The sequence below is a fragment of the Aricia agestis genome, chromosome 19 (assembly GCF_905147365.1).
Source record: "Aricia agestis chromosome 19, ilAriAges1.1, whole genome shotgun sequence".
Taxonomy (NCBI): domain Eukaryota; kingdom Metazoa; phylum Arthropoda; class Insecta; order Lepidoptera; family Lycaenidae; genus Aricia; species Aricia agestis.
In genome coordinates, this window is record NC_056424.1 from 1,832,063 (window position 1) to 1,846,189 (window position 14,127).

General features: G+C 42.1%; 2 protein-coding genes across 3 annotated transcripts in view; both read left to right on the forward strand.

Annotated features, from left to right (window-relative positions):
- Positions 1 to 5,961, forward strand: part of LOC121736434 — a 36,886-nt gene extending 30,925 nt beyond the window's left edge. Inside the window, exon 14 of the mRNA XM_042127625.1 lies at positions 379 to 5,961. Coding sequence (XP_041983559.1) covers positions 379 to 4,059 — 3,681 coding nt within the window. The 3' untranslated portion in view covers positions 4,060 to 5,961. The remainder of the gene's footprint in view (positions 1 to 378) is intronic.
- Positions 5,962 to 8,124: 2,163 nt separating this feature from the next.
- LOC121736463 lies at positions 8,125 to 13,180 on the forward strand. 2 transcript variants are annotated; one of them, XM_042127663.1, is made up of 6 exons: positions 8,125 to 8,187; positions 8,592 to 8,768; positions 10,053 to 10,179; positions 11,606 to 11,775; positions 12,516 to 12,520; positions 13,033 to 13,180. In XM_042127663.1, exons 1-6 carry the CDS (start codon positions 8,160 to 8,162, stop codon positions 13,120 to 13,122), a joined length of 597 nt encoding a protein of 198 aa, XP_041983597.1. In that variant the 5' UTR covers positions 8,125 to 8,159; the 3' UTR covers positions 13,123 to 13,180. The 2 variants fall into 2 exon arrangements, with proteins under 2 accessions (XP_041983597.1, XP_041983598.1); XM_042127664.1 differs by lacking the exon at positions 12,516 to 12,520 and having other exon boundaries at positions 13,031 to 13,180.
- Positions 13,181 to 14,127: the final 947 nt, after the last annotated feature.

A 14,127-nucleotide genomic window follows, 5' to 3' on the forward strand; every position in this document is an offset into this window, starting at 1 on the left:
TAATTACAATACATAACATTTCTGTAATTGCGTATTATGGGTCTATATTTTATTCATCTATCAAAGCCTATCTATCATCTACCTAAGTAAAAAAAAATACAAATTTAGATGTTTGATATTGTTAGCCGTATTCGTCGGCGTATTTTTTGTTGTATGCGTGCACAAGATCTTATCCACAAACAAGTTCTTCATGTTATACGGTTACCTATGAAGTTGTAAACATCGTGTTCGTTGGCACTTGGCTTTGCCATGATATTATTTTGACATGCACAATAGAAGGTGTTGCGCCCGGATACATCAAAAAATTACCCCGACGAACAGGGCCATTATTAATTTCGTGTTAACAATATCATAACTATTAATTAATTTCGTTAACAGGTAGTAGAGCCGCACCCCCCGCCTCCGCCGTCCCCGAAAAAGGGTTCCCGATTCTCAGTAACGAGAAATTACGATACCGTTTACAATCCGTCTCCTTCACCACCTTCCACGAAATCCGATGTTAAGACGGTCAAAATAGAAGCTGGTGTACCCACAGATACTGGGACAGATAAACACAAACCCAAAGAAAATAAAGCGAGCAATACGGAGATGCACAAAGAGAGAACGCAGCTAGGTAATATTACAAATATAGTCAAACCAAAAATCATCGTTAGGTCAGAAGACGATTCTAACGACGAATCAGAAAAATCTATCGATATAGAAGAAACTACCCCAAGTGATAAACGAATAGAAACAAATAAACATGTAAATATAGCTACTAAACAATTAGAAGAATTAGACGTAACGAATTCAAAAACCAAACACGAAGACGACTTTGGTATCGAGAAATATACCGACCGAGTTGTCGTGCAGGAGTGCGACATAGATCCGAATATTATAATTGGCTTCGATCTTAACCCACAAAACGTGAAAGCCAAGCCCGCAAACGAAACTGTGATAAGCGCTAGGTATCCCGAAACGGATAGTATTAGTAATAATGTGATATTACAAAGTGAACCTATAATAGAATTTGAAGTTAGGCCCCAAATTACGGTCGATTTGACTCGGCTCAAAGATTTTATGTCAGATAAAGATATCAAAAGTGATGCTAAACATACGGCCACTGTACATAGTGAGAAAGCTGATTCAGCGAACGTAACGGTCGTAGATAAAGACCGCGAAGATACTAAACTCAGTGAGTCTAATATAAGTGATAGTAGAAACAGTGTAACTGTGCCTAGTGGTGTTATAAACTTAATAGATGTAAAAACTGACGCATATAGTGATAAAACGGAGCGGTTGTCTCATAATGAGACCGTAGACTTTGTGGACGACGACAGAAGAGTCAAGTCCGAAATTAAGCTAGTTAAAAGTAGTGTATCGGTGAGTGAAACGGAAAAAGTCGAAACTCAAGTAGAAGTTGTCGTTAAAAGTGAAGCGAACAGTTTGAAAACCAAAGAACAGTCTGACCAAATCGTATCTAACGAGAGTATAGATAGGGTCATAGTTAGGAACGAGAAGGGCGACGTAGCGATGAAACAGATAGAGGCGATCACCGAAGACCTCGGCCACCTCATACAGCAGATGCACGACCTGTCCACCAAGACGCGCATGAAGCACGCTACAGACTTAGGTGTAGGCTTAGATATAAACATTGTACCTGGTAATCGAGATAACGTAGTTTTAAAGAAAAATAAGAGCGAATCGAGTTTAGACAGTCCGGATCTAGAGGTTTCTAGGTTGATGAGGAAGCCAGTGAGTGCCTTTTGCGATAGCAGCTCGTCGTTGGAGATCTCCGGAAGCTCTGTGGAGAGTCTCAACATGATAGAGAGTAGAGTTCCGAAACCCATCAAGGAAATCGAGCCGCGAGGGACGATCTTCTCCACCGAGAGTAGCATGGAGTCCACCAGTGACGTCACTCCAGTGAACTTGAACACGTCCGTCAGTTCCAACGAAAGCGTATCGCCCATCATATTCGGCGGCACGAAGAAAATACACGGCTCTCTGTCCAGTCTGGAGGCTAGTGTCAGCTCGCTCGATTCGGCCCGACAAGAAAAGGTTATGGTCACATCCGCCGACTCCGGAATAGAGTACTCGCTGCAGCATCCGTCGGAGATGAGGGAGGACAGCTCGTCCAACGAGGGTACGCTGACGTACAGCTCCAGCGGTAAGGAGCCCATCAAAAAGGAGCACCAAGATACTCTCACGTCACCGAAGAGAACGTCGAGTTTGCTGGACGTCCCCGCCTTGAAGTCCAAGGGCCTGGACCGAATGAGAAAGATATCTTGGGTCGCTCCGTCCGCTAGCTTCCATATACCCAAACCTGAGGAAAAAGTGGAGATAAAGCAGCAGACGAACTTAGAAAAACTGCTAAGTTTGTTCCAGCACCCGAGCAGCCTGTTCTCCCGGAGCGGCAGCGACGACGAGAAGAAGTCGACGTCGAGTACGCCACCCCGAAAGGACTCCTCGTTGACGAGCTCGTTCTGGTCGTGGGGCGCCGCCGTCGAGAGAGTTGAGCGCGACGACAAGGACACCGACAGCCTGTCGGAGGCGACGGACTCCACGCTGTCGGAGCGCGTGCAGGTCTCCTTCGTCGACGAGTCGTTCTCGAGAAAGCTGGACAGCAAGACGCCCTCCACCGACACCGACAACACGCTGAGCGAGTTCCAGACGTTCCCGAACTCGACCGAGAGTGTCAAAGTTACCGATTCAACCACCGATGAAAATTTAGTACAAAACAATTTAGCTTTAAGCGATAGAAGCGCGGACGCCGGCTCGGCCGGGCCGACGGCGTGTGATAATATAGATCTCATTGAGCCCAACGACTTGAATAGGAACGTGCGGAGGATGGCCTCCGGCGACGCCGACGCCGACGAGGCGGCCGCCCCGCCCCCGCCGCCCGATCCGGACGACGACAAATCGGACAAAGTTGTGGACATTCGACCGCGGACGTTCGCGGCCGTTCTCAAAGCGTCCGGCTCGCAGAACTCGCAGGAGAAGCAGAGCGCGGACGCCGGCCAGCCCGTCGACAAGCTCCCCCCCAGGGTCATCATGGGCATCAAGGAGAACATTAGCCCCGAGAACACGTTGACCGCGTCGATGACCGCCGCGCTGGAGAAGGAGCTGAGCGGGAGGCCGAGCAGGAGCAGGCAGCCGGATGACGTCGGCCGGGACCTGGGCGACCCGGGGGCCGGCCCCGGCGACGTCGAGATGCAGGCTGACCGGGCGCCGATAGCCCGCATCGACGAGATGAGCGACGTCGCGGCCGACGAGTGCGTGCAGCTAGCTTTCATTGACGACGCTCACGACGACTGCCGACGAGTCGAGGAGGAGGAGCTGGAGCAGATCGACGTGGCGAGGGACGCCCTGTCGTACTTGGCGTACGAGAAGAGGGGCGCCGAGGAGCCACAGGCCCTGGCGGAGGAGCTCCGGGAGGCCGAGATCAAGGAGCTGCTGGACCTGTCCCCCGAGCTGGTCGTCGACGAGGCGATCGAGATCCCCGAGGTGTTCGCCGTCGAGATGCCGGGCCTCAGAAACTCTCCCGTCATCCCCGAGCGGGCCAAGATCAAGAGGGCCAACTCGCTCGAGGACCTGTCCAAGCTGCCGCCCCTGGCGGAGAAGAGCGGCCCGAAGACTAAGACCATCGCCTTCGAGGTCCCCGAGAGCACGACGCCGCGCGACATCCCGGAGACGAGGCGGAAGCTGCGGACGCGGAGCGGCTCCAGCCCTAAGTCGCTGCCGGAGAGCCTGAACAAGCCCTGTCCCCTGACGAAGATGGACTCTCTCAAGAGGAAGAAGAAGGTCTCCTCGCTTGGCAAGATGGCGCGGGACTCGCTGCTGGCGCTGAACATGAGCGAGGAGGAGATCGCAGAGTTTCGGCGCTCGTACAAGCTCACGTCCGTGGAGAGCCTCCGCTCGCTGGAGTCCGTGTCGGAGGACGCCAACTCGCAGAGCGGCACGTCGGTGGACTCCCGCTGCCGGGCGTGCTTGCGCACCTCGCAGGAGTCCCTCATGTCTCTGGACTCCATCACCGAGGACTGCCGCTGCCTCGACGACTGCGAGAAGCGCGGCCACAGATAAGGCGAGACGAGTTAGTTTTTTTTTTCGGGAACGCTTCGTGTGGCACGGGTATTGGACGAGCTCCCGCTCGTCCGCACTTGTACATTTTTTGTAGTATTATGTTAAAAAAGAATATTTTTTATTTATGGTGAATTTATTGTAAAAAATAATGTACAGGTTTTAAATGCCAGTTGATGTTTTATATACAGGCTAATATAAGATTTTGCGTCTTTAACGCTTTTTACGGACGTGGCCTTAGTAGCTGGGCGCGTTGTGGCTTCTTGTAAAAAGATCATGTTATACATCAAATTGATGTATTTTTTTCTCTTGTAAATGTAATGTAGAGTAAAAATATAGTATCCAATGTGAATCCTCAGTATGAAACCACAGATTAAAAATATTATGTACTTACAGGATAGCGGTGTAGATATGTATAAGAAGTTGTGCTTAATTGGTTATTACGGAGTCTGACAATATTAAGAATTAATATGGGGTTGGAGTAGAATATCTTGCAAAACAGATTTTAGCCTAGATGCCATCGCTAATAGAAACGAAGCAATGAAAAAAAAAACCTATAAATTTTGACATAAGCAAGCGACAAAAGTACGCTACATTTTCGTTTTAGAACTTCGTGAGTTGTATTGAGATTAACTAGTGAGTTATTCGTTGTACCTATGAGCGATAGCGACTTCGCTAAAGGATTAAAAAAATTGAGAAACTTTCTTTTGTATAGGTGTATAAACATGTCTGTCGTTATCATAGGTTTTGTAATTTTTTATAAACAAATATGTAAGTGTGCAAAGGTTAATTTTTAAATGGCCCTGATGTGTCTTTTGTAAATTAAGGCCAATATTTCTGTTTCAAATTTTGTAACTTGCCAGATGTAATTTTCATTCTAACATTCAATACTAATTAGTTAGAAAGGATACTATTCTCGCCTCTTTGAGTTATCTTACTGTTTTTCAGAGTTCGGTATAAGCTAGAAAGAGTCGAAGCAACTTTTAGCCATCAAATTAAAGATTATGTAAAGAAAAAAAAAGATTGTAACTCTGAGTAAGTATAGACACTACTCACTAGAGGAAAATTTGTTTGTGTCCTCAGATAGTTTGAAGTCCAACGTTTTACGACGGCTTAACTTGTGTCTTGTATTACTTCCATATTTCATACTTCTTCCATGGCTTGCATGATCGTTTCAACTCTTTCTAACGTTATCAACTCTATGATTGCAATTTGTTCTCTATGGATTTAAGAACGTCAGGCTCCGTAAAATATATCCAAAACGTCATAGATACACAATATAACTTAACTTTATAACCTGGGGCTTAGACAAAAGTGCAATATCGAAGCGATAACGAAGTTCAAGATATGACAACGAAATTCGTCAACATCTTTTTCTTTTCGAACTTCGTTATCGTTTACATCATATTTTGTATACCCCTGTAATGCCCTGTATAAACATTGAATATGTGTTGGGTAACAGAATCACACGCTTTGTCTCTTTCTTACATTATGTCGAGCGAGCGATAGAGACAAAATACGTGAGTTATCTGACAGATTAGGCAATTAGAAGCCACTATTGATATTACATCCCAACTTTTATTGAAATCTTGACCAAGGAAAAAATCTTATCTTTGAGGGTAGTTTGAAGACTACACGGATGGTTTTGCGTGTTGACATTGTCATGGGAGCGATGATGCTAAATAGCTGATTGTCAAAATGACGCCAGCAATAATCCATAATGCGGCCACATTCAAAACGATTGTGTGACGTTAACCGCAGAGTGTGGATGTGTAATAAGTCTCTTATGTGACACTTATCAAAGTATCACTTGTTTAATATAGATACTGACTTTTACCACGTGCTATAGTTTGTGCGGTTTATGATGATATGCGTGACACATTATAATTGACAATAGTAGGGAAGTTACCTAACAAAAAAAATCGATAGTTTAAAAATATCGAATCACTTCGTAAAGGAATTGCAATCGAAATTATCGATTTCGTACTGACATTTCAGTGGTGCCGGCGATTTAAGATGACTGCCCTTTTTATCGATTTGATATCGATTCAACAGAGTCAATCTCTATTGACATAAGTTCCATTTCATGCATATGACATTTTTCAAATGTTTTCGTAACAATAATTTTATACTCCTATTTCACAGTTAATATTTATTATTTTATATTAATAAGTTAGCATTTAGCAACTTTTCATTTTTATTCATTTACAATTATAGGAAACATTTGTTTTTGTAGATGGAATATAATTTATTACGTTTTGATTTTTTTTGTTTTCTTGTAACAAAAACCCGTAGCAAGGAACATGAAAACTGTCACCCATATCATCTTAAAACGCACAAACTATAATACAGCCTTGCACAGGTTTATAAACCCAAAACACAGCGTACTCTTCGTCAATATACTTTGACATTTGCGATTTACTAAGGAGCCATTTTTAAAAAGAGGAAGAAAATTTGCAATATTTTTGACTGTTTTTTTTTTAGTGAGGCTTTATAAAATGAATTACTTAAATGTAAAGAAACATCGTGCAATATTATCTTTCTGGTATGATACTAATTATTTACACTTATATTATTACCTATTTACTATAAACAATGATATGATGTAGTGTCATAGTGGTTTCTTTAGCCGTTATAATATAAATTGTGTATCTCGCTATTTTATAAATCGAAATCTATTTGTATTAGGGGTTCATTCTGATTAAAACATTCATGTGTTTATTGTAAACGAATAGACTCAAACAATGTCTGCCAAAACGTCTTGACTACCCTCATTATTTATGTTTAAAGTGCTTTTTATTGTTGACTTACGAAGACTGAGCCAATGTCTTAGCCAATTCTTATTGTTTTTTTTTAATTATGCAAGCTTGACTGACTTTTTATATTGGTGAAGAGATTTTATGTATTTGACACTGACACTGGCAATTCCTCAAGGGATGTCATTTTGAAAGAAGAAGAAGAATTATGTCTGATTATCGCGGTTTTTTTAGTCTTTTTCTTTAAAACACCAGTCGCTCTTTTAATTATTTAAACATTTTACCCTCTATTTAGATGTCTCGTCTGTTCGTTTACAATGAATACATCACAAACTATATATGCCATAATTATGTCAGATCGTTTTGAAATAAAAGTTAGTTTTAGAAAATTGTACACTCTTGTTTTGTTGCTACTCCACCGAGTCGAAGTTTTTATTCAGCGTGAGGTTTTTTAAATAAAGACGCCACTATACGTCAGCGGATGTACCTATATTTACACCAACATGAAGAGTGGCATCAGCCGACTCGTGTGCGGCTGGCCGATGCTTGTAGGCGACTTAATTTTTTTCATAAAGTACCTATACAATATTATGGTGTCTTAACACCGGGTCGGGAAGTAGCCAGCTCGAAATTGGCGTAACGAATTCGCACGAAGCCACCTTTAACCAGAAATATGCCATTTGCATTCAGCTCTCAGTTATATATCTGTTGTATGTTAAGTTCTTGTGTTGCGGTGTTTGTTGCCAAATCATCCGATGCTGGATAGATTTTGTTTACTTGAAACTTTAATTTTTATTTCTCAAAATGACGTAGCATACCAAATAGGCCGCAGGCTTAAATTATGTAAGTATACCTACGAAAATACCCGATCAGTGTTATTTTGAACATAAAGGCCACAGGTGGAAGAACTTTAATCAAAATACAATATTATATATTGTTTATTATAGCGCTCGAACACTATCAAGGAGTCTGATTCTCGTACCTCGAATGTTTCGATCACAAGTTACGGAACTCGCTTATGACTTATGAGACTGTATGCGACTTTAAGGCCGGCATAAATAGTCAGTACTCAAGATGCACCTCGGTGTCAAGACGCGGTTCAGGATCTGTGATTAGTTGGCTGTTAAAATTTGGACCAATCACAGAGCCGAAATAAATGAGATAGTCAGCCACCGAAGCGACGATCAACATGTGACTTGTGAGAATCGGACCGCAGCTGTTCTGTATATTTATTTAAAAGAATAGGGTCTACCAAACTTATTATAGAATGGTATATCTACAAGGCCATAAAATTATTCATAACCTATTAATAGAACCATAAAATTTCCGCTCATTTTCGCAACCAAAATGTGCAAAGCGATAATACTGTGTTTTGGTAAGTGTATTATAATTATTACTAAATTAGATGACGCCCACAACTCCTTGTTGATTGCGTCTAAATCATATATTTTTTCGCAACAAACTATCTTATGTCCTTTCCCGTGTCTCAAAGTACCTTCATACCAAATTTCATCTAAATCGGTTCAGCCGATTAGGCGTGAAGAGGTAATAGATATGTTGCGGTCATTTGGTGTCATCTGTGATTCGATTGAATGGCTAGCGCATTCATTGAATGACAGTACCATTCAATTGAATGACTCGGCCGAACGTTGAATGAACAATCGTCACTTAACTCAACGTTAAACTAGTTAGAGATTTGTAAGATAGCCCTTTGAAGAGAGCGGACATAAAAGACACTTCCAAGTTCCGCATAATATTGACAAGGAAGAATATTTTCAGTGTTTATAACTGGTGCGGCGACATCCTCCGTCGACAACATGGAGTGGTGGGAGTACTGGAAGCTCTGCGGGCTGGCTGCCGAGCTGGTGGTGGAAGCCAAGAACAGGATCCACCAGACTGACAATATAAAAGACATGCTGGCTGGGGAGACTGGGTTCGAAGTCGGTATGATCATGGGTAAGTGGTCATCCCTGGTAGAGCGCTTAGCAAAGATGCATTATTAGATGAATAAAAGAAATGCAAAGGATTGTTTCAAGCATAGCTAAATTATATACCATCTTGACTCTTAAGCAATATATATTTTTTATTAAATAAGGGGGCAAACGAGCAAACGGGTCACCTGATGGTAAGCAACTACCGTCGCCCATGGACACTCGCAACATCAGAAGAGCTGCAGGTGCGTTGCCGGCCTTTTAAGAGGGAAGACGCTCTTTTCTTGAAGGTTTGCAGGTCGTATCGGTCCGGAAATACTGCTGGTGACAGTTCATTCCAGAGTTTTACAGTGCGCGGCAGAAAGTTACGCGTAAAACGCACCGTGGAAGACTGCCACTCATTAAGGTGATGAGGATATGTTTTTCGCGTGGGACGATAGCGAAAAGTTGCAGGTGGTATGATTCCGAACGATTCCTCAGAGCACTCCCCGTGATACAACCGATAGAGGATGCAGAGTGAAGCTACATCTTGGCGTAATTCCAGGGGGTCCAAGCTGTTTGAAACACTATGGCAGTCAACAATTCGAGCGGCCCTTCGTTGGATACGATCCAGAGGGAGCAGTTGGTATTTTGGCGCCCCTGCCCAGAGATGAGAACAATATTCGATATGAGGCCGAACCTGCGCCTTGTAGAGTTGTAGGCGTTGGTCCGGACTGAAGTACTGTCTCGCTCTGTTAAGAATACCAAGCTTCTTCGAGGCTAATTTGGCCTTACCCTCTAGATGATATCGGAACTTCGCTCGATATGTTGACGCCAAGTATCTCAATGCTAGGGGAGATGGTTAAAGATGCCCTCGAAACGAGGATTTACGACCATTGGTGACTTTTTAGTGGTGAACGCGCAGACTTGTGTCATATTTAAGACAAAGCTCTGGGTGGTTTTTATTTGGCAGAGCTATGCGTTGTTTTTGGCACAGTGTTGGTCTAACACCGGAGCCTGTATAGTATAGGTAGGTAGATATGTCTGGCGTCCGCTAGGTAGATATGTCTTAAATACAGTTCTAAGTCTTAAATCCATATATAATGATATAGGATGGCTAAAAGGTGTCACTTATGCGGTATAAACATAAAGTTAATATTACCTATCGGATATAATTCCGATAGGTAATATTAACTTTATGGGTATAAAGGTATTTTTAGCAGTGCTTTATCTATAACGTTTTGACGATAGCCTGTCAAAAGTGCTAGTAATCCAGTCAAAAAACTCATAAACGGAGTTTGTAGTACCTACCAATGCCATTGCGCTTCAGGTAAAATCCGCGACAAGTACCGAACCATGATGGAGCTGTACCGCATGACCAACAACAAGTTCGTGCACAACCCCGACATCACCCTGCCCGCTATGACCACCATCAAACCCCTGTATTACATCGTCAGGTAAGGCGGATACCATACAAAACAGAGATCAGCAACCTTCCCCCGAGGCCCGAAACTGATTTTGGAAAAAATTACCAGTAGTTTTAATATGAGCCGCAGCACGATCGTGCGCTTGTACTCACTTAGAGTTCAGGCAAATTATGCGATTCTAAGTATATATATATTTTTTAACATGCTAACACATTCTTCGCAACGCAGTCCCTGTGGAAACGTTTAAAAGCCCACTTCCTGAGGTGTGCTGGTCTGCTGGAGTGGTTTGTTAATGGACGATGTTAATTATATTATTCTCATTCATGGTTTTAGCACGATTTAGTTTTTATCATCGGGTGAATTATAATAAAAACATAAAAAGTAGCTATATACAATAGGAATTATTAGCATATTAATTGCTCTTTTGCATCGAATAGGCTCATAAATATCGTTAATTGCTGGGTTGCATAAAAGTGGAAAGTACCTGGAGTCCAGGTACTTTCCACATTTATTTTTTATTTTTTATCCAATTCGGTCCAGGGCCCGTACCATTAAACCGTTTTGAGACTCAAACAATCGAACGGAAAGGCCGCGTCCTGCTCTAACAAACGCGAAACGACGTTGTTAGAGCAGGACGCGGCATTCTTGTTCGATTGTTTGAGTCTCAAAACGGTTTCGTGGTAGGCCTCCACGTCCTGGACCGAATTGGATTATATCTGGATTATGTCAGACATAAATAGACTGAGTTATATTTTATACCTATTATTAGATAGGTACTTTTTATCACCGCAAATGAATGGTTACAGCAGTGGTGCTACAATTCCTACAAACTGGTATCGCCAATTCGCTTTAAAATTGATTTATTTACCTGACATGTGCTGTTCTATGATGACCTTAGATAATTGGTAATAATAGCGCTTAATTTCATGCACGGTCTGCATTGCGCGTGTAAAGTCGCAAAAAAATCTAATAAATTAGTTATATAATATAAAAGTGCCTGATAGACGTACGAACTTAAAGTACGCGGGTTTTAACTCTTAAGTTCGCGAACTTACTCGGCTCTCGTCGGTGACACACGAGAAATGCTCACACTGGATTACCATGCCCCCAGGCTCGCAGCTCGCGGCCCGCAGCTCGCGGTTCTTTGCTGACACACAGGCGATTAAGATCGTCGAGCCATAAGTCCGCGTACTTACTCGCACGTCTGTCACCCCCTTTATAAGTTATAACATAATATAAGCCTTAATCCTTCGATCGTGGATTCTTGGAAATCTATTGTTATTCTATTGTTTCTCGTTCACCGGTGAGCTTATGGGGCTTGATGGGTTAACTAGTGTAACCTGTCTCACAAGACCACACTTGGAGAGTCTTGGACAGTCCAGAATCGCCTAGCATATTTCTTCTTCTTTCTATTTCTTTAAAAATTCTTCTTCTTTTTGCGATTTGGACCAATCAGGATGGAGATGATCCACGCTCTGGAGGTAGAGATAGACAGCTTGGTGCGCGTGCTGGAGGCCCTGCCCACGCGCCTCCTGGAGCCCTCCACCAATTACTTGAAGAACATCAACCAGGAGCAGCTGAAGTGGGCGAAAGAGATGGAGAAATATAACCCAACGAATATGGAAGGTTCGTATATCCAGATTCCAGGGTATTGTTAGTTTTAGGATACTGTATTGTAGCAGGGCCGGATTTATATTGGAACTAAGTTCCTTATCGGGCGTTGCGAAAGGGGGCTAGACGGAAAAGTTGTAACGACATGACACAAACGTGTCGGTATATTACAAGTAGAGCAAAAATGCTTATAGCTGTAAGCCGTGCGGTAGCGCGTGTTTCTCTCTCCCTCTCTCTCTCTCTTTCTGTTTTTTTAGCTTCGTTCCATCCGAGTGTCCCTTGACACCTCTCAAGTTTTTTCATGAGTGTGGGAATTTGTCACTGCTACTTAAATTTCGCCGCCCCTATTTAATAACTCTGCCGCCATCCTTAAACGCTGCCGCCAATTATACTGCCTATACATAAATCCAGGGTATATTATAAAGAATGCCGAAGACACGGGTGTGTCGCGAGAGGCTGATACACAGAAATAGATCAAGATATATGTTATGTCTGTGGGCTGATATAATAGAGACTGTTTGTATACAGATTACAGTGTATAACAAAACTAAGTGATAATTTATTATATACTTTAGGGTGTGTATGTGTTCAGTATATAGAAATTAGCAGCGCTGAAAGAACAATATTTGAGCACTGCTACTTTTACAGTGAACTCTATATAGGAGACCCATACACACCCTAAAGTATTATCACTTATCACTTAGTTTTGTTACACCCTGTATAGTTAGTTCTCTGCAATAAAAAATCGGATTGAGTAGATGTTTTACAGTTTAAAAAATCCTGTTTTAAAAAGGTCTCTTGACAGGCAGGCTGTCTACTAAAGAAACTTTTTTAACGTATCAAACGAGGACAAAACATTGTACAACTAAAGTTGTACAACTACTAATACTATGACGTCATGATATACCTGAACTTAAACCTAACTTTCTCGTTATAATGAAGTTCGAGACATGTCCAATAGTCACGGGCGTATATATAGCTTTCATAAGGGGGGGTACGGTCCCTAACGTAAAAAAGCGGCCAAGTGCGTGTTGGAATCGCCCATGAAGGGTTCCGCAGCAGCAAATAGGCAACGTGTTTAGGAAATCAAAAATATTTTTTTTATATTAACATGTACCGCACTGATTTTAATCGGCGAGGTACATAATATATAATTGTCGAAATTGGACAAGTAAGATGGATAGTAATGGGGGGGGGGTCCGGACCCCCAGGACACCCCCCTTATATACGCCCATGCCAATAGTCTATATTATTTTGTTAATAATTTTAGAGATCTCGAAAATGGAAGAACAGATGAAAGAATATAACAAGGACAAATACCTAAGGACACATCAGCAACAGAGTCAAATTGACTTTTTTTGAAGGAGATATAAAGATGTCCCGGACAGCTGACTCCCGACTCCCGAGCATGTAATAAAATCATCAATAAATAATTTATACATAGACGTTTGAAGTCATACAAAGTTGCAACTGCTACAAGTTTACTAACTCATTAAGATTAACCCCCTATTCACACTAAGATGTGAAAACGGCGCTTAAGGTCAGTTCACATTACAACGTTATCTGCATTTTTAAATAATTGATTCAGAAATGAACTTTATTTCTTGCACGAGAAGATAGGTACTCAAAAACCTTGTTTAATTTTTTCCGATATTCTTAAATCAAAATAAACACAGATACACTATGTATTAACTATAGGAAAACCCACGACAGGTCTAATTGATGAATATGTTACCTAATACGCGAAATAGCGCTAATAAGCACACACTAGGCGTGATTTCGTATTTAATCAAGGTTTCACTAAAAATAGAGAAGATCCGCCCGAGTAACTACAGTTTTATGCTAAGCTGAAATGAATCTTATTGCGATGCGTATACGCTTGGTCTTTGGTTGTGTGCAAGGTTATCGTTTTGGATTGAGATTTGAGATTAATCCCCGCCTTAAGGCGACGCCTTGATATTTTGGCTATAGCGACTAGCGCCTGTAGCGATATCGAGCTAAGAAATTAAAGTTCATTGTCAGTATTCATCATGTCTTTGTCTTTGAATTACCCATAGCATAACGGATTTTGTCAACAGAGGAGAGTGATTTAAGCTTCCAAATTTTGTACATAGATTGGTTCAAGCATTCACTTTAATTTGCCCATAGCTTATATGAAATGTAAATGTATTTATGGTTATTAAATTACGCGACAAAAACCTTTTTTGCTGTTCCATGCATTGCTTGTTTTCTATGAGAGGCCGGGCCGGCCCGGCCTCTCATAGAAAACAAGCAATCTAAAACATATCCAACACAGTTTTTTACTATAACGAGGCGTCACCTTAAAAGTGTAGGATTTACGTAAACAGAAGGGGTCTTATATAAACG